The sequence below is a fragment of the Scyliorhinus torazame genome, chromosome 14 (genome assembly GCF_047496885.1).
Source record: "Scyliorhinus torazame isolate Kashiwa2021f chromosome 14, sScyTor2.1, whole genome shotgun sequence".
NCBI classification, from domain to species: domain Eukaryota; kingdom Metazoa; phylum Chordata; class Chondrichthyes; order Carcharhiniformes; family Scyliorhinidae; genus Scyliorhinus; species Scyliorhinus torazame.
This window is the reverse complement of record NC_092720.1, coordinates 78,151,371-78,176,605: the sequence shown is the minus strand read 5'-3', so window position 1 is coordinate 78,176,605 and position 25,235 is coordinate 78,151,371. Positions and strand designations below refer to the sequence as shown.

Sequence of the window (25,235 nt, the reverse complement as noted above, 5' to 3'; positions counted from 1 at the left end):
TCATGAGGCGAAGGAAAGGGGACAGCTGCCCCCGACTATGTCAGAGGCAACGATATCGCTTCTCCTAAAGAAGGAAAAAGACCCGCTGCAATGCAGGTCCTACAGACCTATTTCCCTCCTAAATGTAGACGCTAAGATTCTGGCCAGGGTAATGGCAATGAGGATAGAGGATTGTGTCCCGGGGGTAGTCCATGAGGACCAAACTGGGTTTGTGAAGGGGAGACAGCTGAATACGAATATACGGAGGCTGCTAGGGGTAATGATGATGCCCCCACCAGAGGGGGAAGCGGAGATAGTGGTGGCGATGGATGCCGAGAAAGCATTTGATAGCGTGGAGTGGGATTATCTGTGGGAGGTGTTGAGGAGATTTGGCTTTGGAGATGAGTATATTAGATGGGTTCAGCTGCTGTATAGGGCCCCGATGGCGAGCGTGGTCACGAATGGACGGGGGTCTGCGTATTTTCGGCTCCATAGAGGGACGAGGCAGGGATGTCCTCTGTCCCCATTATTGTTTGCACTGGCGATTGAGCCCCTGGCAATAGCATTGAGGGGTTCCAGGAAGTGGAGGGGAGTACTCAGGGGAGGAGAGGAACACCGGGTATCTCTTTACGCGGACGATTTATTGGTGTATGTGGCGGACCCGGCGGAGGGGATGCCAGAGATAATGCGGATACTTGGAGTTTGGAGAATTTTCAGGATATAAGCTGAACATGGGGAAAAGTGAGCTGTTTGTGGTGCATCCAGGGGAGCAGAGCAGAGAAATAGAGGACTTACCGCTGAGGAAGGTAACAAGGGACTTTCGCTACTTGGGGATCCAGATAACCAAGAATTGGGGTACATTGCAGAGGTTAAACTTAACGTGGTTGGTGGAACAGATGGAGGAGGACTTCAAGAGATGGGACATGGTATCCCTGTCACTGGCAGGGAGGGTACAAGCGGTTAAAATGGTGGTCCTCCCGAGATTCCTCTTTGTGTTTCAGTGCCTCCCGGTGGTGATCACGAAGGCTTTTTTCAAAAGGATTGAGAAGAGTATCATGAGTTTTGTGTGGGCCGGGAAGACCCCAAGAGTGAGGAAGGGATTTTTGCAGCGTAGTAGGGATAGGGGGGGGGGGCTGGTGCTACCGACCCTGAGTGAGTACTACTGGGCCGCCAACATCTCAATGGTATGTAAGTGGATGGGAGAAGAGGAGGGAGCGGCGTGGAAGAGATTGGAGAAGGCGTCCTGTATGGGGACTTGCCTACAAGCCATGGTGACGGCGCCGTTGCCGTTCTCACCGAAGAAATACACCACAAGCCCGGTGGTGGTGGCTACTCTGAAAATTTGGGGGCAATGGAGACGGCATAGGGGAAAGACTGGAGCCTTGGTGTGGTCCCCGATAAGAAATAACCATAGGTTTGCTCCGGGGAGAATGGATGGGGGATTTGGAACATGGCAAAGAGTAGGAGTAACACAATTGAGAGATCTGTTTGTAGATGGGACGTTTGCAAGTCTGGGAGCGCTGACCGAAAAATATGGGTTGCCCCAAGGGAATGCATTCCGGTATATGCAACTGAGGGCTTTTGCGAGGCAACAGGTGAGGGAATTCCCGCAGCTCCCGACGCAGGAGGTGCAGGACAGAGTGATCTCAAAGACATGGGTGGGGGACGGTAAGGTATCAGACATATATAGGGAAATGAGGGACGAGGGGGAGCTTATGGTAGATGAGCTGAAAGGGAAATGGGAAGAAGAGCTGGGGGAGGAGATAAAGGAGGGGCTGTGGGCTGATGCCCTAAGTAGGGTAAACTCATCGTCCTCGTGTGCCAGGCTAAGCCTGATACAATTTAAGGTGTTACACAGGGCGCATATGACTGGAACACGGCTTAGCAAATTTTTTGGAGTAGAGGATAGGTGTGCGAGATGCTCGAAAAGCCCAGCGAATCACATGTTCTGGTCATGTCCGGCACTACAGGGGTTTTGGGCGGGGGTGACAAAGGTGCTTTCGAAGGTAGTGGGGGTCCAGGTCGAACCAAGCTGGGGGTTGGCTATATTTGGGGTTGCAGAAGAGCCGGGAGTGCAGGAGGCGAGAGAGGCTGATGTTTTGGCCTTTGCGTCCCTAGTAGCCCGGGGCAGTATACTGTTGATGTGGAAGGAAGCCAAGCCCCCGGATGTGGAGACCTGGATAAATGACATGGCAGGGTTTATAAAGCTGGAACGGATTAAGTTCGTCCTAAGGGGATCGGCTCAAGGGTTCACCAGGCGGTGGCAACCGTTCGTCGAATACCTCACAGAAAGATAGAGGGAATGGAAAAGAAGAAGACAGCAGCAGCAGCCCAGTGGGTGGGGGAGGAACCAGAGGGATTCTCAGGGATGTTAATATAGAAGTATAATATGTATAGGTTGTTGTTATAGATAATTGTATATTGGACTGCTAAAACATATTTTTGGAGAATATTTATCTGGGACAATGCAGTTGCCATTTAGTTTTGTTTTTGTTTATGTTATTTATTTCTTGTTTATAAAACTGGCCATTGTTATTTATATTGTTATATTACTGTGTAAAGGATACACAATGTACTGTGATGGTTGGCCAAAAATTTTCAATAAAATACTTTTTAAAAAAAAAAGAGGTCGGCAGAAAGCGGGTAATTATAGGCCGGTAAGCTGAACTTCGGTTGTAGGGAAAGTGCTGGAATCTATCATTTAAGGAGGTAATAGCGGGGCACCTGCAGGGAAATTGCCCCATTGGGCAGACGCAGCATGGGTTCACAAAGGGTAGGTCGTGTCTGACTAATTTGGTAGAATTGTTTGAGGACATTACCAGTGCAGTAGTTAATGGGGAGCCAATGGATGTGGTATATCTGGATTTCCAGAAAGCTTTTGACAAGGTGCCACACAAAAGGTTGCTGCATAAACTAAAGATGCATGGCATTGAGGGTAAAGTGGTAGCATGGGTAGAGGATTGGTTAACTAACAGAAAGCAGAGAGTGGGGATACATGGGTGTTTCTCTGGTTGGCAACCTGTAACTAGTGGGGTCCCTCAAGGATCAGTGTTGGGCCCGCAGTTGTTCACAATTTACGTAGACGATTTGGAGTTGGGGACCAAGTGCAATGTGTCAAAGTTTGCAGACGACACTAAGACGAGTGGTAAAGCAAAAAGGGCAAAGGATACCGGAGGTCTGCAGAAGAATTTGGATAGGTTAGGTGAATGGGCTAGGGTCTGGCAGATGGAATTCAATGTTGCCAAGTGTGAGGCTATCCATTTTGGGAGGAATAACAGCAGAATGGATTATTATTTAAATGGTAAGATGTTAAAACATGCTGCTGTGCAGAGGGACCTGGGTGTGCTGGTGCACGAGTCGCAAAAAGTTGGTGTGCAGGTACAACAGGTGATTAAGAAGGCTAATCGAGTTTTGTCTTTCATTGCTCGAGGGATGGAGTTCAAGACTAGTGAGGTTATGCTGCAATTGTATAGGGTGTTGGTGAGGCCGCATCTGGAGTATTGTGTTCAGTTTTGGTCTCCTTACCTGAGAAAGGACATATTGGCACTGGAGGGAGTGTAGAGGAGATTCACTAGGTTGATCCCAGAGTTGAGGGGATTAGATTATGACGAGAGGTTGAGTAGACTGGGACTGTACTCATTGGAGTTTAGAAGGATGCAGGGGGATCTTATTGAGACCTATAAAATTATGAAGGGAATAGATAGGATAGATGCGGGCAGGTTGTTTCCACTGGTCGGGGAAAGCAGAACTAGGGGGCATAGCCTCAAAATAAGGGGAGGTAGATTTAGGACGGAGTGTAGGAGGAACTTCTTCACCCAAAGGGTTGTGAATCTCTGGAATTCCTTGCCCAGTGAAGCAGTTGAGGCTCCTTCTTTAAACGTTTTTAAGAAAAAGATAGATGCCTTTCTAAAGAATAAAGGGATTTGGGGATATGGTGTACGGGCCGTAGAGTGGAGCTGAGTCCACAAAGATCAGCCATGATCTCATTAAATGGCGGAGCAGGCTCGAGGGGCTAGATGGCCTACTCCTGTTCCTAGTTCTTATGTTCTTATGTTGAGAGGAGACATGATAACGGTGCTCAAAATCATGAGAGACAGAGTAGATAGAAGAAACTGTTCCATGGTTTAAGGGTCCAGAACCACCTTCAAGTGGCTGTCAAAATAACTATAAGGGATTTGGTTGAGCACTTGAAGTGAAAGAAATTGCAGGGCTATGGGGAATGGGCAGGGAGGTGGGACTAGCTAAGTTACTCTTTCAGGGAGCACGCATGAACAGAAATGGCCAAATGCGTTTTAACCACTGTATTATTCTATGATCAGCACCCCCAATACCCATTTCCTAATCATGGCTATATTAGCCACCCAGTAGTAGCTGCAAAAATTCGGCAGAGAGAGAGCCCCCCCCCCCCCCCCCCCCCCCCCCCCCCGTGCTTTAGATACAGTCTCTTTATTCGCCCATACAAATCCCAAAATGATCTTGTTCACCTGCTTGAAGAAGGACTTGGGGATGAAGATGGGAAGACACTGGAAGACAAAACAAAAATCTGGGGAGGACCATCATCTTAACGGTCTGCACCCTCCCAGCTCGAGAAAGCGGGAGCATGACCCACCTTTTAAAGTTCCCCTCCATCTGCTCTACCAGCCGGGATAAGTTAAGCTTATGGAGGGCATCCCAGTTTCGAGCCACCTGTATGCCTAGGTACCGTAAGCTCTTCTCTACCATCTTAAGCGGAAGCTCTCCCAGTCTTTTCTCCTGCCCTGTAGCTTGGATCACGAACATCTCGCTTTTCCTCTCGTTTAATTTGTACCCCGAAAAGTTACCGAAGTCCCTCAGAATCTGCATTACCTCCCCCATCCCCTCTCGTGGGTCCGAAATATACAGGAGCAGATCATCCGCATAGAGCGAGACCCGATGCTCCTTCTGAGGTCATCATAATAATGTTTAGGAGCCTCCGTACATTGGAGTTCAGTTGCCTACCCTTAACGTAGCCTGTCTGATCCTCCCCCATCACCCCTGGGACACAGTCCTCTATTCTAGCGGCCAAAATCTTGGCCAGCAATTTGGCATCTACGTTCAATCGCGATATCGGTCTGTGGGACCCACATTGTAGTGGATCTTTCTCCCGTTTGAGATTGAGTGAGATCGAGGCCTGTGACATTGTTGCCTCGTTAAAGGTCCTTAGCAGGAGTGGACTCGACAGTTCCGAAAATGTCTTGTAGAATTCTACAGGATAGCCGTCCGGCCCCGGGGCCTTGCCCGACTGCATACTCTCTAGGCCCTTAACAATCTCCTCCAACTCAGGGCCCCCAGTCCCTCCACCCGATCCACTTCCACCTTTGGAAACCTCAATTGGTCCATGAATTGCTTCATCCCTTCCCCTCCCGCCGGGGGTTCTGACTCGTACAGTTTACCATAAAACTCCTTAAAGACTTTGTTCACCTCCTCTGGGTCCAAGACCGTGTTACCTTCCTTATCCCTAACTCTCCCATTTCCCTGGCCGCCTCTCTCCTACGAAGTTGGTGCGCCAGCATTCTACTCGCTTTCTCCCCATACTCATAGACTGCCCCTTTTACCTTCCTCAGCTGTGCTACCGCTTGCCCAGTGGTCAGCAGATCAAACTCCGCCTGCATCTCCGCCGCACCTTCAGTAACCCCGTCTCGGGGGTCTCCGCGTAACTCCTGTCTACTCTGAGTGTCTCCTGTACTAGCCTCTTTCTCTCCGCTCTTTCTTTCTTCTCCCTTTGGGATCTGATAGAAATTAACTCCCCTCTAATAACTGCCTTCAAAGCCTCCCAAACTGTAGTCGCTGTTACCTCTCCCATATCGTTTGTTTCCAAGTAGTTTTGGATGTTCCTATTTATCCACCCACAAACCTCGTCATCCGCTAGCAGTCCCACATCTAGCCTCCAGAGTGGGCGCTGCCCTCTCTTCACCAAGTCGCAAGTCCACCCAGTGCGGAACATGATCAGAGGTGGCAATGGTCGAGTATTCCGTCCCCTCCACCCTTGGGATTAATGCCCTGCTCACAACAAAAAAATCTATACAAGAATAAACTTTATGAACGTGGGAGAAAAAAAAGAGAACTCCTTCGCCCTTAGCCGAGCGAACCTCCATGGGTCTACGCCCCCCCCCCACCTGTTCCATGAAACCACTCAGTTCCTTAGCCGCTGCCGGTTGCTTTCCTGACCTGGACTTTGACCGGTCAAATACAGGGTCAATGACGGTGTTAAAGTCACCCCCCATGATCAAATTATGTGAGTCTAAGTCCGGGATTTTATTTAAATTGTATATCTGATGCCTGAGTTTAGATTGTTGATTTAAATGGTGGATGATGGTGACAGCATGAAACCTGTGGAATACCACACCCCACCTTCTGCCAATCTGAATAAATACCATTAACCTCTGCTTTCCGTAGCCACCTTGCTATCCATTGTGCTATCGTCCCCTCTGATTCAATATGCTTTGACAAAGAACAAAGAACAAAGAACAAAGAAATGTACAGCACAGGAACAGGCCCTTCGGCCCTCCAAGCCCGTGCCGACCATACTGCCCGACTAAACTACAATCTTCTACACTTCCTGGGTCCGTATCCTTCTATTCCCATCCTATTCATATATTTGTCAAGATGCCCCTTAAATGTCCCTATCGTCCCTGCCTCCACTACCTCCTCCGGTAGTGAGTTCCAGGCACCCACTACCCTCTGCGTAAAAAACTTGCCTCGTACATCTACTCTAAACTTTGCCCCTCTCACCTTAAACCTATGCCCCCTAGTAATTGACCCCTCTACCCTGGGGAAAAGCCTCTGACTATCCACTCTGTCTATGCCCCTCATAATTTTGTATACCTCTATCAGGTCGCCCCTCAACCTCCTTCGTTCCAGTGAGAACAAACCGAGTTTATTCAATCGCTCCTCATAGCTTATGCCCTCCATACCAGGCAACATTCTGGTAAATCTCTTCTGCACCCTCTCTAAAGCCTCCACATCCTTCTGGTAGTGTGGCGACCAGAATTGAACACTATACTCCAAGTGTGGCCTAACTAAGGTTCTATACAGCTGCAACATGACTTGCCAATTCTTATACTCAATGCCCCGGCCAATGAAGGCAAGCATGCCGTATGCCTTCTTGACTACCTTCTCCACCTGTGTAGCCCCTTTCAGTGATCTGTGGACCTGTACTCCTAGATCTCTTTGACTTTCAATACTCTTGAGGGTTCTACCATTCACTGTATATTCCCTACCTGCATTAGCCCTTCCAAAATGCATTACCTCACATTTGTCCAGGTTAAACTCCATCTGCCATCTCTCCGCCCAAGTCTCCAGACAATCTAAATCCTGCTGTATCCTCAGACAGTCCTCATCGCTATCCGCAATTCCACCAACCTTTGTGTCGTCTGCAAACTTACTAATCAGACCAGTTACATTTTCCTCCAAATCATTTATATATACTACAAAGAGCAAAGGTCCCAGCACTGATCCCTGTGGAACACCACTGGTCACAGCCCTCCAATTAGAAAAGCATCCCTCCATTGCTACCCTCTGCCTTCTATGGCCTAGCCAGTTCTGTATCCACCTTGCCAGTTCACCCCTGATCCCGTGTGACTTCACCTTTAGTACCAGTCTACCATGAGGGACCTTGTCAAAGGCCTTACTGAAGTCCATATAGACCACATCTACTGCCCTACCTGCATCAATCATCTTAGTGACCTCCTCGAAAAACTCTATCAAGTTAGTGAGACACGACCTCCCCTTCACAAAACCGTGCTGCCTCTCACTAATACGTCCATTTGCTTCCAAATGGGAGTAGATCCTGTCTCGAAGAATTCTCTCCAGTAATTTCCCTACCACTGAAGTAAGGCTCACCGGCCTGTAGTTCCCGGGATTATCCCTGCCACCCTTCTTAAACAGAGGAACAACATTGGCTATTCTCCAGTCCTCCGGGACATCCCCTGAAGACAGCGAGGATCCAAAGATTTCTGTCAAGGCCTCAGCAATTTCCTCTCCAGCCTCCTTCAGTATTCTGGGGTAGATCCCATCCGGCCCTGGGGACTTATCTACCTTAATATTTTTTAAGACACCCAACACCTCGTCTTTTTGGATCACAATGTGACCCAGGCTATCTACACCCCCTTCTCCAGACTCAACATCTACCAATTCCTTCTCTTTGGTGAATACTGATGCAAAGTATTCATTTAGTACCTCGCCCATTTCCTCTGGCTCCACACATAGATTCCCTTGCCTATCCTTCAGTGGGCCAACCCTTTCCCTGGCTACCCTCTTACTTTTTATGTAAGTGTAAAAAGCCTTGGGATTTTCCTTAACCCTATTTGCCAATGCCTTTTCATGACCCCTTCTAGCCCTCCTGACTCCTTGCTTAAGTTCCTTCCTACTTTCCTTATATGCCACACAGGCTTCGTCTGTTCCCAGCCTTTTAGCCCTGACAAATGCCTCCTTTTTCTTTTTGACGAGGCCTACAATATCACTCGTCATCCAAGGTTCCCGAAAATTGCCGTATTTATCTTTCTTCCTCACAGGAACATGCCTGTCCTGTATTCCTTTCAACTGACACTTGAAAGCCTCCCACATGTCAGATGTTGATTTGCCCTCAAACATCCGCCCCCAATCTATGTTCTTCAGTTCCCGCCTAATATTGTTATAATTAGCCTTCCCCCAATTTAGCACATTCATCCTCGGACCACTCTTATCCTTGTCCACCAGTACTTTAAAACTTACTGAATTGTGGTCACTGTTACCGAAATGCTCCCCTACTGAAACATCTACCACCTGGCCGGGCTCATTCCCCAATACCAGGTCCAGTACCGCCCCTTCCCTAGTTGGACTGTTTACATATTGTTTTAAGAAGCCCTCCTGGATGCTCCTTACAAACTCTGCCCCGTCTAAGCCCCTGGCACTAAGTGAGTCCCAGTCAATATTGGGGAAGTTGAAGTCTCCCATCACCACAACCCTGTTGTTTTTACTCTTTTCCAAAATCTGTCTACCTATCTGCTCCTCTATCTCCCGCTGGCTGTTGGGAGGCCTGTAGTATACCCCCAACATTGTGACTGCACCCTTCTTATTCCTGATCTCTACCCATATAGCCTCACTGCCCTCTGAGGTGTCCTCTCGCTGTATAGCTGTGATACTCTCCTGAACAAGTAGCGCAACTCCGCCTCCCCTTTTACATCCCCCTCTATCCCGCCTGAAACATCTAAATCCTGGAACGTTTAGCTGCCAATCCTGCCCTTCCCTCAACCAGGTCTCTGTAATGGCAACAACATCATAGTTCCAAGTAGTAATCCAAGCTCTAAGTTCATCTGCCTTACCCGTAATGCTCCTTGCATTAAAACATATGCACTTCAGGCCACCAGACCCGCTGTGTTCAGCAACTTCTCCCCGTCTGCGCTGCCTCAGAGCCACACTGTCCCTATTCCCTAGTTCTCCCTCAATGCTCTCACCTTCTGACCTATTGCTCCCGTGCCCACCCCCCTGCCATACTAGTTTAAACCCTCCCGTGTGACACTAGCAAACCTCGCGGCCAGGATATTTATGCCTCTCCGGTTTAGATGCAACCCGTCCATCTTATACAGGTCACACCTGCCCCGGAAGAGCTCCCAGTGGTCCAGATAACAGAAACCCTCCCTCCTACACCAGCTGTTTAGCCACGTGTTTGTCTGCTCTATCTTCCTATTTCTAGCCTCACTGGCACGTGGCACAGGGAGTAATCCCGAGATTACAACCCTCGAGGTCCTGTCTTTTAACTTTCTGCCTAGCTCCCTGAACTCCTGCTGCAGGACCTCATGCCCCTTCCTGCCTATGTCGTTAGTACCAATATGTACAACGACCTCTGCCTGTTTGCCCTCCCCCTTCAGGATTCCCTCTACCCGTTCGGAGACATCCTGGACCCTGGCACCAGGGAGGCAACATACCATCCTGGAGTCTCTTTCACGTCCACAGAAGCGCCTATCTGTGCCCCTGACTATAGAGTCCCCTATAACTATTACTCTTCTGCGCTTTGACCCTCCCTTCTGAACATCAGAGCCAGCCGTGGTGCCACTGCTCTGGCTGCTGCTGTTTTCCCCTGATAGGCTATCCCCCCCGACAGTATCCAAAGGGGTATATCTGTTCGAGAGGGGGACAACCACAGGGGATTCCTGCACTGACTGCCTGCCCTTTCTGGTGGTCACCCATTTCTCTGCCTGCACCTTGGGTGTGACCACACTTACATAACTGCGATCTATGACGCTTTCCGCCACCTGCATGCTCCTAAGTGCATCCAATTGCTGCTCCAACCGAACCATGCGGTCTGTGAGGAGCTGCAGTTGGGTGCACTTTCTGCAGATGAAGCCATCCGGGACACTGGAAGCCTCCCGGACCTGCCACATCTCACAGTCAGAGCACAGCACCCCTCTAACTGACATTGCGTCAATTAATTAAAATTAAAATTTGTCTTTTTTTTTTTTTAAATACTTTTTTTAAATTTCAAAGTTACTGTCAACTATCTGTTTCCTAGCACTAGATTTCTAATAGAAATGCGATAGCTAACTATAATATTCTCCGATCTCTGGCTTAGATATCCTCTAAATTATAATTAAGTTATTATGTTTAATTAGATCCCAAATACTCAAAAAAATTTAGGTTAGAATCCCAACCAGCCACTCAGGTCACAGCTTTTCTGTGATGTCACTTCAGTTTCCCCCCGACACACACAATTTGAAAAACAGGTATAAAAGTAAAAATCACTTGCTTACCTTCTGAGATGTTCTCAGGTTCCCTCGCTGACAGAGACTGCTCCTCCACCTCCAATCCTTGACCTGCACAATGCTAATAATATAATATGGCACTTACCTTACACCAATGGGTCTTATTATTAGGTTAGAGGAGGAGGGCGGGTGGGAGACACTACACGTGTAGTGTCTCGGGTTTCCTCTCCACCAGAATTTATTGGGGGGGGGGGGGGGCACTTGCCAGAGGTCGAACTTCCGGTTCCCGCCGAAATCCAAAGGGCTGCTCCTGTAAAGGTAAGGTTTTTAAATTCACTACTCACCTCCAAGAAGGCCCCTGCGCACCGCTGCCGCCGAAATCCAAAGGGCTGCTCCTGCAAAGGTAAGTGCTTTTAAACTAACTACTCACCTCCCAGAAGGCCCCTGCGCACCGCTGCCGCCGAAATCCAAAGGGCTGCTCCTGCAAAGGTAAGTGCTTTTAAATTCACTACTCACCTCCAAGAAGGCCCCTGCGCACCGCTGCCGCCGAAATCCAAAGGGCTGCTCCTGTAAAGGTAAGTGCTTTTAAACTAACTACTCACCTCCAAGAAGGCCCCTGCGCACCGCTGCCGCCGAAATCCAAAGGGCTGCTCCTGTAAAGGTAAGGTTTTTAAATTCACTACTCACCTCCAAGAAGGCCCCTGCGCACCGCTGCCGCCGAAATCCAAAGGGCTGCTCCTGCAAAGGTAAGTGCTTTTAAACTAACTACTCACCTCCCAGAAGGCCCCTGCGCACCGCTGCCGCCGAAATCCAAAGGGCTGCTCCTGCAAAGGTAAGTGCTTTTAAATTCACTACTCACCTCCAAGAAGGCCCCTGCGCACCGCTGCCGCCGAAATCCAAAGGGCTGCTCCTGTAAAGGTAAGTGCTTTTAAACTAACTACTCACCTCCAAGAAGGCCCCTGCGCACCGCTGCCGCCGAAATCCAAAGGGCTGCTCCTGTAAAGGTAAGGTTTTTAAATTCACTACTCACCTCCAAGAAGGCCCCTGCGCACCGCTGCCGCCGAAATCCAAAGGGCTGCTCCTGCAAAGGTAAGTGCTTTTAAACTAACTACTCACCTCCCAGAAGGCCCCTGCGCACCGCTGCCGCCGAAATCCAAAGGGCTGCTCCTGCAAAGGTAAGTGCTTTTAAATTCACTACTCACCTCCAAGAAGGCCCCTGCGCACCGCTGCCGCCGAAATCCAAAGGGCTGCTCCTGTAAAGGTAAGTGCTTTTAAACTAACTACTCACCTCCAAGAAGGCCCCTGCGCACCGCTGCCGCCGAAATCCAAAGGGCTGCTCCTGTAAAGGTAAGGTTTTTAAATTCACTACTCACCTCCAAGAAGGCCCCTGCGCACCGCTGCCGCCGAAATCCAAAGGGCTGCTCCTGCAAAGGTAAGTGCTTTTAAACTAACTACTCACCTCCCAGAAGGCCCCTGCGCACCGCTGCCGCCGAAATCCAAAGGGCTGCTCCTGCAAAGGTAAGTGCTTTTAAATTCACTACTCACCTCCAAGAAGGCCCCTGCGCACCGCTGCCGCCGAAATCCAAAGGGCTGCTCCTGTAAAGGTAAGTGCTTTTAAACTAACTACTCACCTCCAAGAAGGCCCCTGCGCACCGCTGCCGCCGAAATCCAAAGGGCTGCTCCTGTAAAGGTAAGGTTTTTAAATTCACTACTCACCTCCAAGAAGGCCCCTGCGCACCGCTGCCGCCGAAATCCAAAGGGCTGCTCCTGCAAAGGTAAGTGCTTTTAAACTAACTACTCACCTCCCAGAAGGCCCCTGCGCACCGCTGCCGCCGAAATCCAAAGGGCTGCTCCTGCAAAGGTAAGTGCTTTTAAATTCACTACTCACCTCCAAGAAGGCCCCTGCGCACCGCTGCCGCCGAAATCCAAAGGGCTGCTCCTGTAAAGGTAAGTGCTTTTAAACTAACTACTCACCTCCAAGAAGGCCCCTGCGCACCGCTGCCGCCGAAATCCAAAGGGCTGCTCCTGTAAAGGTAAGGTTTTTAAATTCACTACTCACCTCCAAGAAGGCCCCTGCGCACCGCTGCCGCCGAAATCCAAAGGGCTGCTCCTGCAAAGGTAAGTGCTTTTAAACTAACTACTCACCTCCCAGAAGGCCCCTGCGCACCGCTGCCGCCGAAATCCAAAGGGCTGCTCCTGCAAAGGTAAGTGCTTTTAAATTCACTACTCACCTCCCAGAAGGCCCCTGCGCACCGCTGCCGCCGAAATCCAAAGGGCTGCTCCTGTAAAGGTAAGTGCTTTTAAACTAACTACTCACCTCCAAGAAGGCCCCTGCGCACCGCTGCCGCCGAAATCCAAAGGGCTGCTCCTGTAAAGGTAAGGTTTTTAAACTAACTACTCACCTCCCAGAAGGCCCCTGCGCACCGCTGCCGCCGAAATCCAAAGGGCTGCTCCTGCAAAGGTAAGTGCTTTTAAACTAACTACTCACCTCCCAGAAGGCCCCTGCGCACCGCTGCCGCCGAAATCCAAAGGGCTGCTCCTGCAAAGGTAAGTGCTTTTAAATTCACTACTCACCTCCAAGAAGGCCCCTGCGCACCGCTGCCGCCGAAATCCAAAGGGCTGCTCCTGTAAAGGTAAGTGCTTTTAAACTAACTACTCACCTCCAAGAAGGCCCCTGCGCACCGCTGCCGCCGAAATCCAAAGGGCTGCTCCTGTAAAGGTAAGGTTTTTAAATTCACTACTCACCTCCAAGAAGGCCCCTGCGCACCGCTGCCGCCGAAATCCAAAAAAGATTTTTGGACAGGAGCCTGTATTATGCTACAGGACCGTTGAAAATCTAAGTATAGTGTCTGACATTAAAATCCGCTGAACATTCTATTACTTCAGAAAATCCCCAAGTGTTCCCAGTATTGCTAATACCCAAGAAGGCTAAGACCCGTGGCCAGTATTTATTCCTGAATCAACATCCGGAGAAGTGATTATCTGATTTTGTTTGGAAGGTCTGTCCTTCATTTCCCTTGGCACTGCAACTCTCCCTGCTGGGGAGAATCCTATTGCTGGCAGGATCTTGGAGAGAGTGGGAGGTGGGTGGTTGCTAACCACACCCAAGGATGATAAGCTTTTGAATCTCCTTTCGCACCATGTCAGTAATTCTTAACATTGATTGGAGCCGTATTGATTGGTGGCTGTTTTCATGCTGTTGGACTCGCCAGGGCTGCAAACTGGGTGAAGACAGGTGTTCTTGCCTTTGCCTCGTTGATATTCTGCTCCACCCAGTACCTCGGCCTGATTGCGTGGCCTCGTGGAATTGCTTTCCTGGAGATGGTAAAGTACACCGTTAGGGGGTCAGTGGAGGGGTTCTACCTGAGATGGCAGCCATTCATTTCCTACTTTAAAGAGTTAATCACCATCCACTGTGAAGGGGTGGAGAGGGGGGGGGGGGTAGTTATTATTATTGGGGGTGGGTTATTTGGTCCTTTTGGGTGGGATTTCTAAGTTCGGTTGGGTGTATATTTTCTTGTTTCCTTTTGAACGATATTGTACTATTGATATTAGTGTTCTGGCTGTTTGATGTTGTGTTTGTTATAAATTAAACATTTTCAATCAGAATATTTCATTTAAAAATGGTTATCTGGTCATCATTACATTTCTGTTTGTGGGAGCTTGCTGTTCACAAATTGGCTGCCATATTCCATGTTTCAAAAATGATTACGCTTCTTTTAAAAAGTCATTGAGCATTTTGTGACATTCTGATGTACTGAAAGGTGTTATATAAATACAAATCTTTTTTATTTTGCATAGTTCTGAACAGATTGAAGGAAATCAAATGCTCTGACAGTAGCTAGTATGTATCTGATGACCTAATATTAGTATGTACCTCATGACTTTCAAACTGGGAGTAGTACCTGGTGCTTTTACATGCTGGAAGCCCATGAGTTCCCAGTGTTTACTGGGTCCCAGTTGTATGAGATCATGGTCATTGGATGAGTTGCACATGTCACATCATGTTTGTTTGTGGCATATATAACTTTGATATTTTTGTTAAGGTGTGGGATGAGTTCCTTGGCTACACCTGCCTCCATTGTGTTATTCACTATTGAGTGAAAAGGCAATCCAAGACTTCAACTTAGTATCTAGTGCAGCCCTGAGGAAGGGCAACATTATTCTAGTTGTCACCTTTTGGACTGAGGCACCATCAACCTGTTCAGATAGATATTTTAAAATAATTCCAAAGGACTGTTTTGACCTAGTTATCCCTCAATCCAGAAATAGTGTTAAGACCCCCTTCAAGATCAATCATTTTTACATTTTTAAAAATACACTTGAATTTCCAATGACTGACTGATTACTGTAAGAAACTAAAAGCAATAATCGAGACTGCTGGAAAAACTCAGCAGGTCTGGCAGCATCTGTAGGGAGTGAAAACAGTTGATATTTTGGAGCCCGTTTGGCAACATTGACTAAAGACTATTCAGTAGGCAACTGAAGCTACAGAAAATACATTCCCCACTTTTGACACAACTGACAATCCCACGCCGTAGTTATACTTTAAAAAAATATATTTTATTCATGCATTTGCATAAGCAAACAACAAATGAAAGCAGAAGTAAAATTAAACAGCATAATAAATAACCAACACCCCCCCCCCCCTCCCTCCACACCATCTCCCCCCCCCCCCCCCCCTCTGCTGACTCTTCAATCCTCCTTAAAGAAGTCAATTAACTGCTTCCACCTCATTAACTGACCCCCTCAGGACAAACTTGACCTCCTCCAGCCTCAGAAATTCCACCAGGTCACTCACCCATTACCCCCACTTTCGACGGCTCCGAGTTCCTCCAGCCAAACAAAATCTGTCACCGGGCTATCAGGGAGGCAAAGGCCAAGACATCGGCCTCTCTCACCCCCTGGACTCCCGGTTCTTCTGACACCCCAAATATCGCTACCGCTGGACTCTGGGCCACCTTTACCCCCAACACCTCTGGCATTACCTCCGCAAACCCCTGCCTGAACCCCTTTAGCTTTGGACATGCTCAGAACATGTGAACATTATTCACGGACCACTCCGTGCACCGCCCATACCTGTCCTCTACACTCTCAAAGAATCTACTCATCCTTGTCACTGTCATATGCTCCCTGTGGACTACTTGAAACTGATTAAGACTGAGCCTCGCACATGACGAGGACACATTCACCCTCCGGCGAGTTTCCTCCCATGTCCCGGTCCCCACCCAAGCTACTCCTCCAACTTCCGCTTAATGTCCCCCACCGGGGCCTCTCCCCCCCCCCCCCCCCCCCCCCCATCCATCAGCTCGCTGTAGACCTTGTGCACCTTCCCCTCCCTTGACAACACATTATCTTGCAGCCTCAAGGGCGGCAACTCAGGAAAGGACTGCACCTTTCTCCTCTCAAAATCCTGGACCTGCAAGGAACTGTAGTCATTCCCTCTGGACAGCCATACTCTTCCTCCCGGTTCTCTAATTTCGCAAAGATGCCCTATACGAACAGGTCCCTGAATTGCTCAATCCCTGCCTGCTGCCACCCCTGAAACCTCGTATGCATCCCTCCGGTGCAAACCAATGATTATCACAGAGCAGTGCCCACACCGAGGCACCCTCCAGCCTCCACTTCCCCCATACCCTCCGGGCCGACACCACCACTGGGCTCACCGAGTACCCGGTGAGCGGGAATGGCAGAGGCACCATTAGCAATCGTTCCCCTGCAAGAGGCTCCCTCCATGTGCTCCCATACCGACCCCTCCCTCACTACCCATTTTCTAACCACAGTGATATTTGCCACCCAGTAGTAATTTATTATATTCGGCAATGCCAGCCCCCCCACCCCCCCACCCTGGCCCATACAAACCCCGAGATCAGCGCATTAACCTTCTGAATGAATGACTTTGGGACAAAGATCAGGAGGCTCTGAAATATGAACAAGAATCTTGGCAGCACCGCCACCTTCACTGTCTGCACCCGTCCCGTCAACGACAGCGGCAGCACATCCCACCTCTTAAAATCCCCCTTCGTCTGCTCCATTAACTGCACCCAACCCCTTGTCACCTGAATGCCCAAGTATCTAAAGCTTGCCCCCATCACCTTGAATGGCAGCTCCCCTACCTCCTCTCCTGCCCTCTGGCCTCAATCGGGAACACCTCGCTCTTTCCCATGTTCAACTTGTTTCGGAGAACTGGCCAAAGTCCTTCAAACCCCCAGTAAGCTCCCAATGCCACCCAGTGGGTCCGAAATATATAACAACAGTTCGTCGACGTACAGCGAAGCCCTGTGCTCGAGCCCCCCCCCCCCCCCCACCCCCCACCCCCACCCCTCGATGCTCTAATGCGTCCACATCCACACTGCTCTGGATCCTTATCTTTTTTCAGCATCAGGGCGATGGATGCCTGCGATAGTGTAGAGGGGAGTTCCCCCCCTCTCCCTAGCCTCATTGTACGCCCTCACCAGCAACGGCCCCAGGTCCCCCCCCCCCACAAACCTTTTATTAAACTCCACCAGGAACCCATCCGCACCCAGGGTCTTCCCTGCCTGCATCGCCCCATACTCTCCATCACCTCCCTCAAACCGATAGGGGCCCCCAATCTCTGCAGCAGCTCCTCGTCCACCTCCAACTCGCAGAAGAAACCTTTGCACACACGGGCCGAGGTCTCCGACTCATACAACCTTGTATAAAATTCCTCAAACATCCCATTCACCCCCATGGGAGTCCAGCATTATCCTTCGCGTTCCATCCTTCACCCCCTCCAGCAACGCCTTGTCCATCACAAAAAAGCCAATCCGGGAGTACACCCTATGCGCATGGGAGACATACGAAAATTCCTTCGCACTCGGCACCTGTCTCATAAAATCCTCATCATCCCAATCAACGGCATAAACATTTACCAGGACCACCAGCAGCCCCTCCAGCTTCCCACTAACCATCATAAACCTACCCCACCCCGAATCTGCCACAATATTCCCCACCTCGAACGCTACCCGCTTATTCACCAGCTCCAGCACCCCCCTCATTTTCATGTCCAGTCCCGAATGGAACACCTGCCCTTTCCATCTTTTCCTCGTCTTGTCCCCAATCTTTAAATGCGTCGCTTGTATAAAAAAAAGAACACCACGTCCGCCTTCAGATTCCTCAGGTGCGCGACCATGCGTGACCCTTTGACCGGCCCATTCAGCCCCCTCGCGTTCCACGTGACCAGCCTGGTTGGGGCGGCTCCCCACCCCCCTCCCCTGCCAATCACCCATATCCCTTTTTGGGCCCGCCACGTACCACAGGACCCTCCTGCCCACCTTTAGATGTCCACCGCTATCACTCCTTTTCCAACTGCTCCTCAATAGCCCCATCCCCCTCACCTGCACCTACCTCCTGACCACCCCCCACTGTGCTCCCATTAACTAGCCTGCCCAACTAGCATGGCAGCCCCCAACCAAGTGTTGCTCTGTTTCTCTGGTTATGAATATGCCGGTCAATGTGGTCGCCTTCCTTAATCCTAATTATGTTTGCTTTAGAGTCGCCAGGTATCCCTCGATACCGCCACAAGGTTCAAACCCGAATACTGATCAAATAGCCAATACACCAGTTAGTTAGTTCAAAGTCAATACTATTTATTTACACACACAGTAATGTCTACTCATGCACAAAGTACTACAAACTAAACTATCTCTAATGCTAATGCCTATACTTAGCTTCGGGTGCCCACTCAGTCAGAGGAACAAAGGCCGTTGTTCAGATCTGAGATTGTTGGGTTCGAAGTGGTACAGGAGAACAGCTAAGGTCGTCCGTCTGGTAGCGAGCGTTGACCTTGGACTTACTTGCTTCTGGTGCAGCTGGTGAACGGGTCTCTCCGCTTTGAGAGCCATGTCCAAGAGAGTGATTCTCTCATGGGGGTTCCTTCTTATACCTGGAGGGGCTTTGCGTGCTTTTAGGCGGGCCTTAAACTTGGCCCCAATTAACAGGGCTGCTTCTCGATCACTGGCATTGATCTTGACCAATAATGGGTTGGGTGCCCTGATGGCTGGGCGTGTCTTTGGTGGCCGTTGGCCTGGCTTTGTTTGTGCTTTCGGTATCGGTTGCTTGCGTGTCTTTCCTTTGTTCCTGGAGATGGGCCATCAATATGTTAATTGACCTATAGTTTCAATTCCGTCTAGGAGCTGCCTCTCCAATATGCATACAGGCTCTGTGCCTGCTTGTTTTCCTAACATTGTCCACAGTTCCCTACATTCTTTGCGAGCATCCATTTTGTATTCTGGAAGTGGCCATCCCAGCTGGCTACACTAGACCTCCAAACCTCCTTCTCCCCCCCACCCCCGTCAACACTCCCCCAAAAATCAAAGAAACAGAAAAAGGTGTACTCGCCATTGCTGCTCCCCCAGCACCCCGCCACCAAACCCAACAAAACATTTCAAAAGGGAAAAAGTTTTCCAAGAACAACAAAAGAAGCCTTCTCCCATCTCCTTAAAAGTTCAATGTCCTCCTCCTTCTGCCAGTCCATTGTTCCTCAGAAACTTCATTGCCTCCTGTGGGGTACTAAAATAATATTCTTGATTCTGGAAAGTCATCCAGAGGCAGGCCGGGTACAACACTACAAACTTCAACCCTTCTTGAAGACAACAACCTTGACCCGGTTAAACCTGGCACTCCTCTCCGCCCGATCTGTGCCCAGCTGTTAATACACCCGCAGCTTGTCCCCTTCCCAGGTGCACCTCCTCGTCTGCCTCGCCGACCGAAGAACCGTTGTCCAAGAAGCAGTGCAACCGCACCACCATCGCCCTTGGCGGCACATCTGCCTGCGGCCTCCTCATCAGTGCCCTGTGTGCTTGGTTGACCTCCAGAGGCTGGATGAAGGCCCCCTTCCCCATCTGCTTCTCTAACATTTTGGCCACATTTGTGTTGGCCCCGCTCCTTTGATACCTTTGGGCATCCCCACGATCCACAAATTTTACCTTTTGGAACATTCTTCTTCAGTCTCATGAGGGTCTTCCGCATCACCCCTATCTGGGCACCAATGATTTCAGCTGTTCCTCGTGCTTCCCCACCGCCTCCGCCACTTTCCAGATCGCCCGGCCCAGGTTCTCCAGCCTCTATTCCACTCACTCAATACCCGCTTTGACTGGCTCCACCACCTTGTCTAGGGCCTCCCTCTTCTGCTGACTGAACTTATCATTTAAAAAATCCACCAGCTGCTACGTTGACCACTGGGTGGGCAGAACAGGCCTTTTGTCCTCCCCCATATTAACCTATGGCGGATTTCGAAGACTCTCCTGCTCAAACAGCTCCCTTCTTCTCAACTTACTCCTAGTTCTTGGATCCATCCACCAGTCACAGCAGAGGAGTTGCACCTTTTCCTGGCACTCCTACCTCTTTCCATCCAAACATTTCAACCATCAGACAGGAAAGGACCGAACAATTCAACCTTGAGTGGGAGCTACCAAACGTGCAAACACTCATTCCATGGCCACCACCTGAAGTCAGCCATAGTTATACTTTATGCTGTCCCTTTGTTTTCTCAGAACCAGTCCAAATCTATTCTCCACTCCAGTGCCCTGCTTTCATTTACATAGCCAGCCAGGTAACCACAAACTCAGACCTGTCTTTCTGAGGGTTACACCAGAGATATCTTCCCTCTTTCAAGCTAGGCAAATCTTCCAGCCTGCTTTTAAATCCTCATTAACTGAGCATGAACTTCAACCCACATTCTGCATGGTGACCAATAGTCTGAATTTGTTTTGCATTAGGTGAATGACTGTTTGGCTCTGTCTCCTGCTCTCTTTGTCCTGCTCTCTTTCTCAGATAGCTGCAGACTGAATTTGCTTGCCAGTGAGGTCCAGTGATATCTTCAAACCCTGTAACCTGACACTGCAATAACTTTCTATGGACTTTGGGCAAAAGGTCAAAGTCTATGACAACATGAATCATATGGACCTTGTATCCAGATGGAAATGACTAATATTTATCTTCTAGACCCTTAATTTCTTGGGATTACACAAACATCCTAATGTATAACTGTGTATATTCCTAACGCCTCCCTATGTGGATTGACTGCTGGTCTCCAAATCTCAATAAGTATAAGCTGCTCTTGCCATGGTCTAGCGGTGTGAACATCTTCCCAGTCAGTCAAACTGCAACCCCCCTCCCTTTTTTCCTTTAGCCTTTAATAACCAAGTCACACTGGCCCATCTTGGGTGGAATTCTGAACAGGTCACATAGGAACGTAGGAATTAGGAGCAGAAGTAGGCAGTTCAGCCCTTCGAGCCTGCTCCGCCATTCAATCAGATCATAGCTGATCTCTTCCGGGTCTTAAATCCACCACCCCACCTATTCCCCATATCCCTTTCACCCATTTTTTATCTGAAATTTACTAATCTTGAAACCACTGAATAACTGGTTATTAATAACTGGAGGGGCTGGTTTAGCACAGGGCTAAAGAGCTGGCTTTTAAAGCAGACCCAGGCAGGCCAGCAGCACGGTTCAATTTCCGTACCAGCCTCCCCGAACAGGCGCCGGAATGTGGTGACTAGGGGCTTTTCACAGTAATTTAATTTGAAGCCTACTTGTGACAAGCGATTTTCGTTTCATTTTCAACTCCGATTTCAGCGCACTATGGGGCAGCGGATTCCATAAATTTACCACCCTTTGCGAGAAGTAGTTCCTCATCTCAGTTTACTACCTCTCAAACCTATATCTGTGACCTCTTGTTCTAGATTGCTCTACAAGGGGTAACTGTTTTTGGTGTATGTTTACTTTATCAATCCCTTTTACTATCTTGTGTACCTTGATCAGATCCTCTCTCATTCTTCTAAACTCCAGCGGGTTTGAGCCGAAACTCTTTAATCTCTCCTCAATCGTCAACCCTTTTATCCCTGGAATCAATCTGGTGAACTGCCTCCAATGCCACCACATCCTTCCTCAAATAAGGAAACCAAAACTGGACACAATACTCCAGATGTGTTCTCACCAACACCCTATACAATTGCAACAACACTTTTCTACTTTTGTACTCCAGTCCTTTTGCAATAAACGCTAATATTCTATTTGCCTTTTTAATTACATGCTGTACCTGCATACCAATTTTCTGCGATTCATGAACAAGGCCACCCAGATCCCTCTGCCAGGTGCATTTTGAACCTGCTTACCATTTAAATACTAATTTGCCTCTGAAGTTTTGGCCAAAATGGATAACATTAAACTCCATCTGCCAAATTTTGGCCCAATCTTTTCACCTATCTATATCCATCTCCTCTGTTACACTCTGTCCCTACTTGCAGAACATTTATATAGATTGTGAACGGTTGAGGTCCAAGGACAGATCCCTGCAGTACCCCACTAGTTACAGTTTGCCAGCCAGAGAAGGACCCATTTATCCCGACTCTTTGCATTCTGTCAGTCAGCCAATCCTCAATCCCCTTCGTGAACCCCTTCATTCCTCTGTTTTCACCATTTTAAAGAGAATCATAGAATCCCTACAGTGCAGAAGGATAGACTGTGTCCTTAATAATAGTTTGATTGTGTCATTTATCTCATTAGTGTTTGTGGAACCTTGAAGTACAGAAATTTGCCACACTTTAAAATAAATTAATTGGTACTAAAGCACTCTGGGCATCATGGGGAAGTAAACAATAAAAGTAAATGTATTCTTTTTCTTCAAGTGTAGTGTAGTAGGTAGCAAGGTAGCACAGTGGTTAGCACAGTTGCTTCACCGCTCCAGGGTCCCAGGTTCGATTCCTGGCTTGTCACTGTCTGTGCGGAGTCTGCGTGTTCTCCCCGTGCCTGCGTGGGTTTCCTTCGGGTGCTCCGGTTTCCTCCCACAGTCCAAAGATGTGCAGGTTAGGTGGGTTGGCCATGATAAATTGCCCTTACTGTCCAAAAAAAGGTGGGTTGTGTTACGGGGGTAGGGTGGAAGTGTGGGCATGGGTAGGGTGCTCTTTCCAAGGGCTGGTGCAGACTCGATGGGCTGAATGGCCTCCTGCACTGTAAATTCTATAAAGTTATAATGGCCGGATAATAGGTACAGCTTACAAATATAATATCACTACTCCTGAAGTACTGTATCCAAAAGAGTATCTTGGGCCAAACGAGTTGTGGGGCCCCACATTGGGATGATGAAGATATGACATGACCTGACAGGGTGCCAGTGCAGGTATGTCATGTGTGCACTGGAAGCAAGTAGAGTAGATAGATCATGATGCAAATAACATCAAACACTTATTTGATGCATGATCTTGTAAGCACTCCCAGCTGAATGTGTGCTCAGCTGCATGAGGGACCCACACTCTCAACATTATGCATAGGGTCACCCATCCAACATCCAGGTGAGATGCTTTTGACTTATTCTGGTGCCGAATTAGTAGAAATACTGTGCTGATTGTTGTTGGAAAAATGTTTGGATTTTCAAGGGAGTGATGCCAGATCATGAGGAGGAGGTTGGAGGAGTCTGGTGTACTGCTGGGAGAAAGTTTATTGTACGAGTAGGAGCTGTAGTTGGGATCATAGGCAGCAGAGGGGAACGCGGTTTACAGAGAGGAGGAGGAAGGGCAGAGGCATCGGAACTCTTTGTTCCAGACCCTAAGGTGTCATCTCAACATCATGAATTCTCCACCGATCCCCCTACCTTTCAATCCATCTGCTATATAGCCAAAGTCCTGAAAGGCAAGCCACCAACAAAAAGAGCCTTGCCCTTTCTCAAAAATTCAACTGGCAATTCCTATTAGTACACCATTTTTCTTTTAGAATTGCATTGCAGAATTTCACCAGCTATGTGCAGTGGATTAACTATGTTGCTCAATTTTCTGTATTGCCAGAGATTTACAAAATGGCTAAAAACTTCTGTTCTAAATGACCAGAAGAAGCGTAATAAAAGAAGTCACTTTTTGGTGCAGCCTCACTTTCTGTAATTTTTTGCTTATTAACTTGTATTTGGGAAAGTATTGTTTTGAAACAATTCTATGTAAATTATTTCATTGCAGCTGGTTAAATGTTGTGCTGAAATGTATATTGATATAGTTCACTAAAATTTTAAAGATCTAGAAAATAAATTGTGTGTATTTTATTCCAGTGAAAAAATACTTTTGTGTTATTTCTAGATAAGATATTTGTATTTCATTTAAACCTCCACGCCGTGCAAAGCAAACCATTATTTCTGCCATTGCATCCAAATAATCAGGGATTGAGTGATCGATGCCCACTTGGTGCAGCTGGGCAAAAGCTTTGGCAACTTTCAGCCATGTAAATAGTCGGACATTTACACGAGCAGATTGCTCCTGTTTTTTTTTGTGGTTGAGACGAATTAATGGTTATGTTTGTGTTATGTTCGACTGCATGCATAGATCATGTATACTGTGGAATAATTGAATATGGCAAATCTCTCTAATCCTACCAGTCAAACAAGATTGCAAAAGCAGGCAATAATTCTTGTTAATATTAATGGGTGAATATTTGAAAAATTACATTCATTTTGCTGCTATTGTAATACAGGTGCTTTTGTAATGCATGATATCGCTTTCAAAATAGTGGGGACACACTTATATTTCTGCTGATATCACTAACAATAATTTGACTAAAAATATAAAGTGAAAGGAAGAGTTCTTTAAAATTATTATCTTTTGCATATAAAGGCATGTATAAAACTTCATAAGATATAAAATGTTAATAGCTTTGAATTTATTTTGATATTTACTGTATTATTTCTATTTTACAGGTCACAAATATCCTGGTACCTATAGTTGATTTATCAAAGAAAATCCTCCGAAGTCAATCAATATCTTCATGTTGGTGCAAAAAAGAGATTTTACGATGTTGACTGAAAAATAGCAACTATCGTCAATTATGAAATCCATTGGGAAATATTGCTGACATTAAAAGTTTGAGATTTCCCTTAGGACTCTGTGTAAACAACTATTTGTAGTTTGCTGCGATTTCATCTGGATACCAAGCAGGAGTTTTGTTTCTATATTTGTGGAGAAGCATTGTAGACCATGCCACTTCACCAGGAAAGGCCGCAATGGCTTAGCTGCATATTAAGGATGGTGAAGGTGCATCCGGTGCGAATGGGATTTGATATAACTTTCCTTCTTTGGATTCTTGGATTTACATTAAAGGGCAATCTGGTGCTCTGCCAGAAACTAGACGATACCTACCCGGTTGTGAACACCAATTATGGCAGACTGAGGGGGGTTAAAAAAGAATTGAGTAATGAAATCTTGGGTCCGGTGATCCAGTATTTTGGCGTACCATATGCTGCTTCACCAACGGGAGATCGCCGCTTTCAACCCCCTGAACCCCCTTCTTCTTGGTCTGAAATACGAAATGCCACCCATTTTGCACCAGTTTGTCCCCAGAATATACATGGTATGTTGCCAGATGTTATGCTTCCAGTGTGGTTTACTGCCAACTTGGAAGTAATTGCCTCTTATGTCCAAGAACAGAATGAAGATTGCCTCTTTCTAAACATATACGTGCCTACTGAAGATGGTGAGTGTAAGCCATAAGGAACAGGGAAATCAAATTTTAATCTTTACTACATGTATCTTACTTTGTTTAGGAAGCATGACATAATGT

The 25,235-nt window shown here is 47.9% G+C and overlaps 1 protein-coding gene across 11 annotated transcripts in view; it reads left to right on the top strand.

Annotated features, from left to right (window-relative positions):
- Positions 1 to 25,235, top strand: part of nlgn1 (neuroligin 1) — an 890,004-nt gene that overhangs the window by 158,349 nt on the left and 706,420 nt on the right. For all 11 annotated transcript variants that reach the window (XM_072474390.1, XM_072474389.1, XM_072474388.1 and 8 more), the window contains exon 2: positions 24,376 to 25,148. In XM_072474390.1, coding sequence (XP_072330491.1) covers positions 24,653 to 25,148 — 496 coding nt within the window. In that variant the 5' untranslated portion in view covers positions 24,376 to 24,652. The remainder of the gene's footprint in view (positions 1 to 24,375; positions 25,149 to 25,235) is intronic.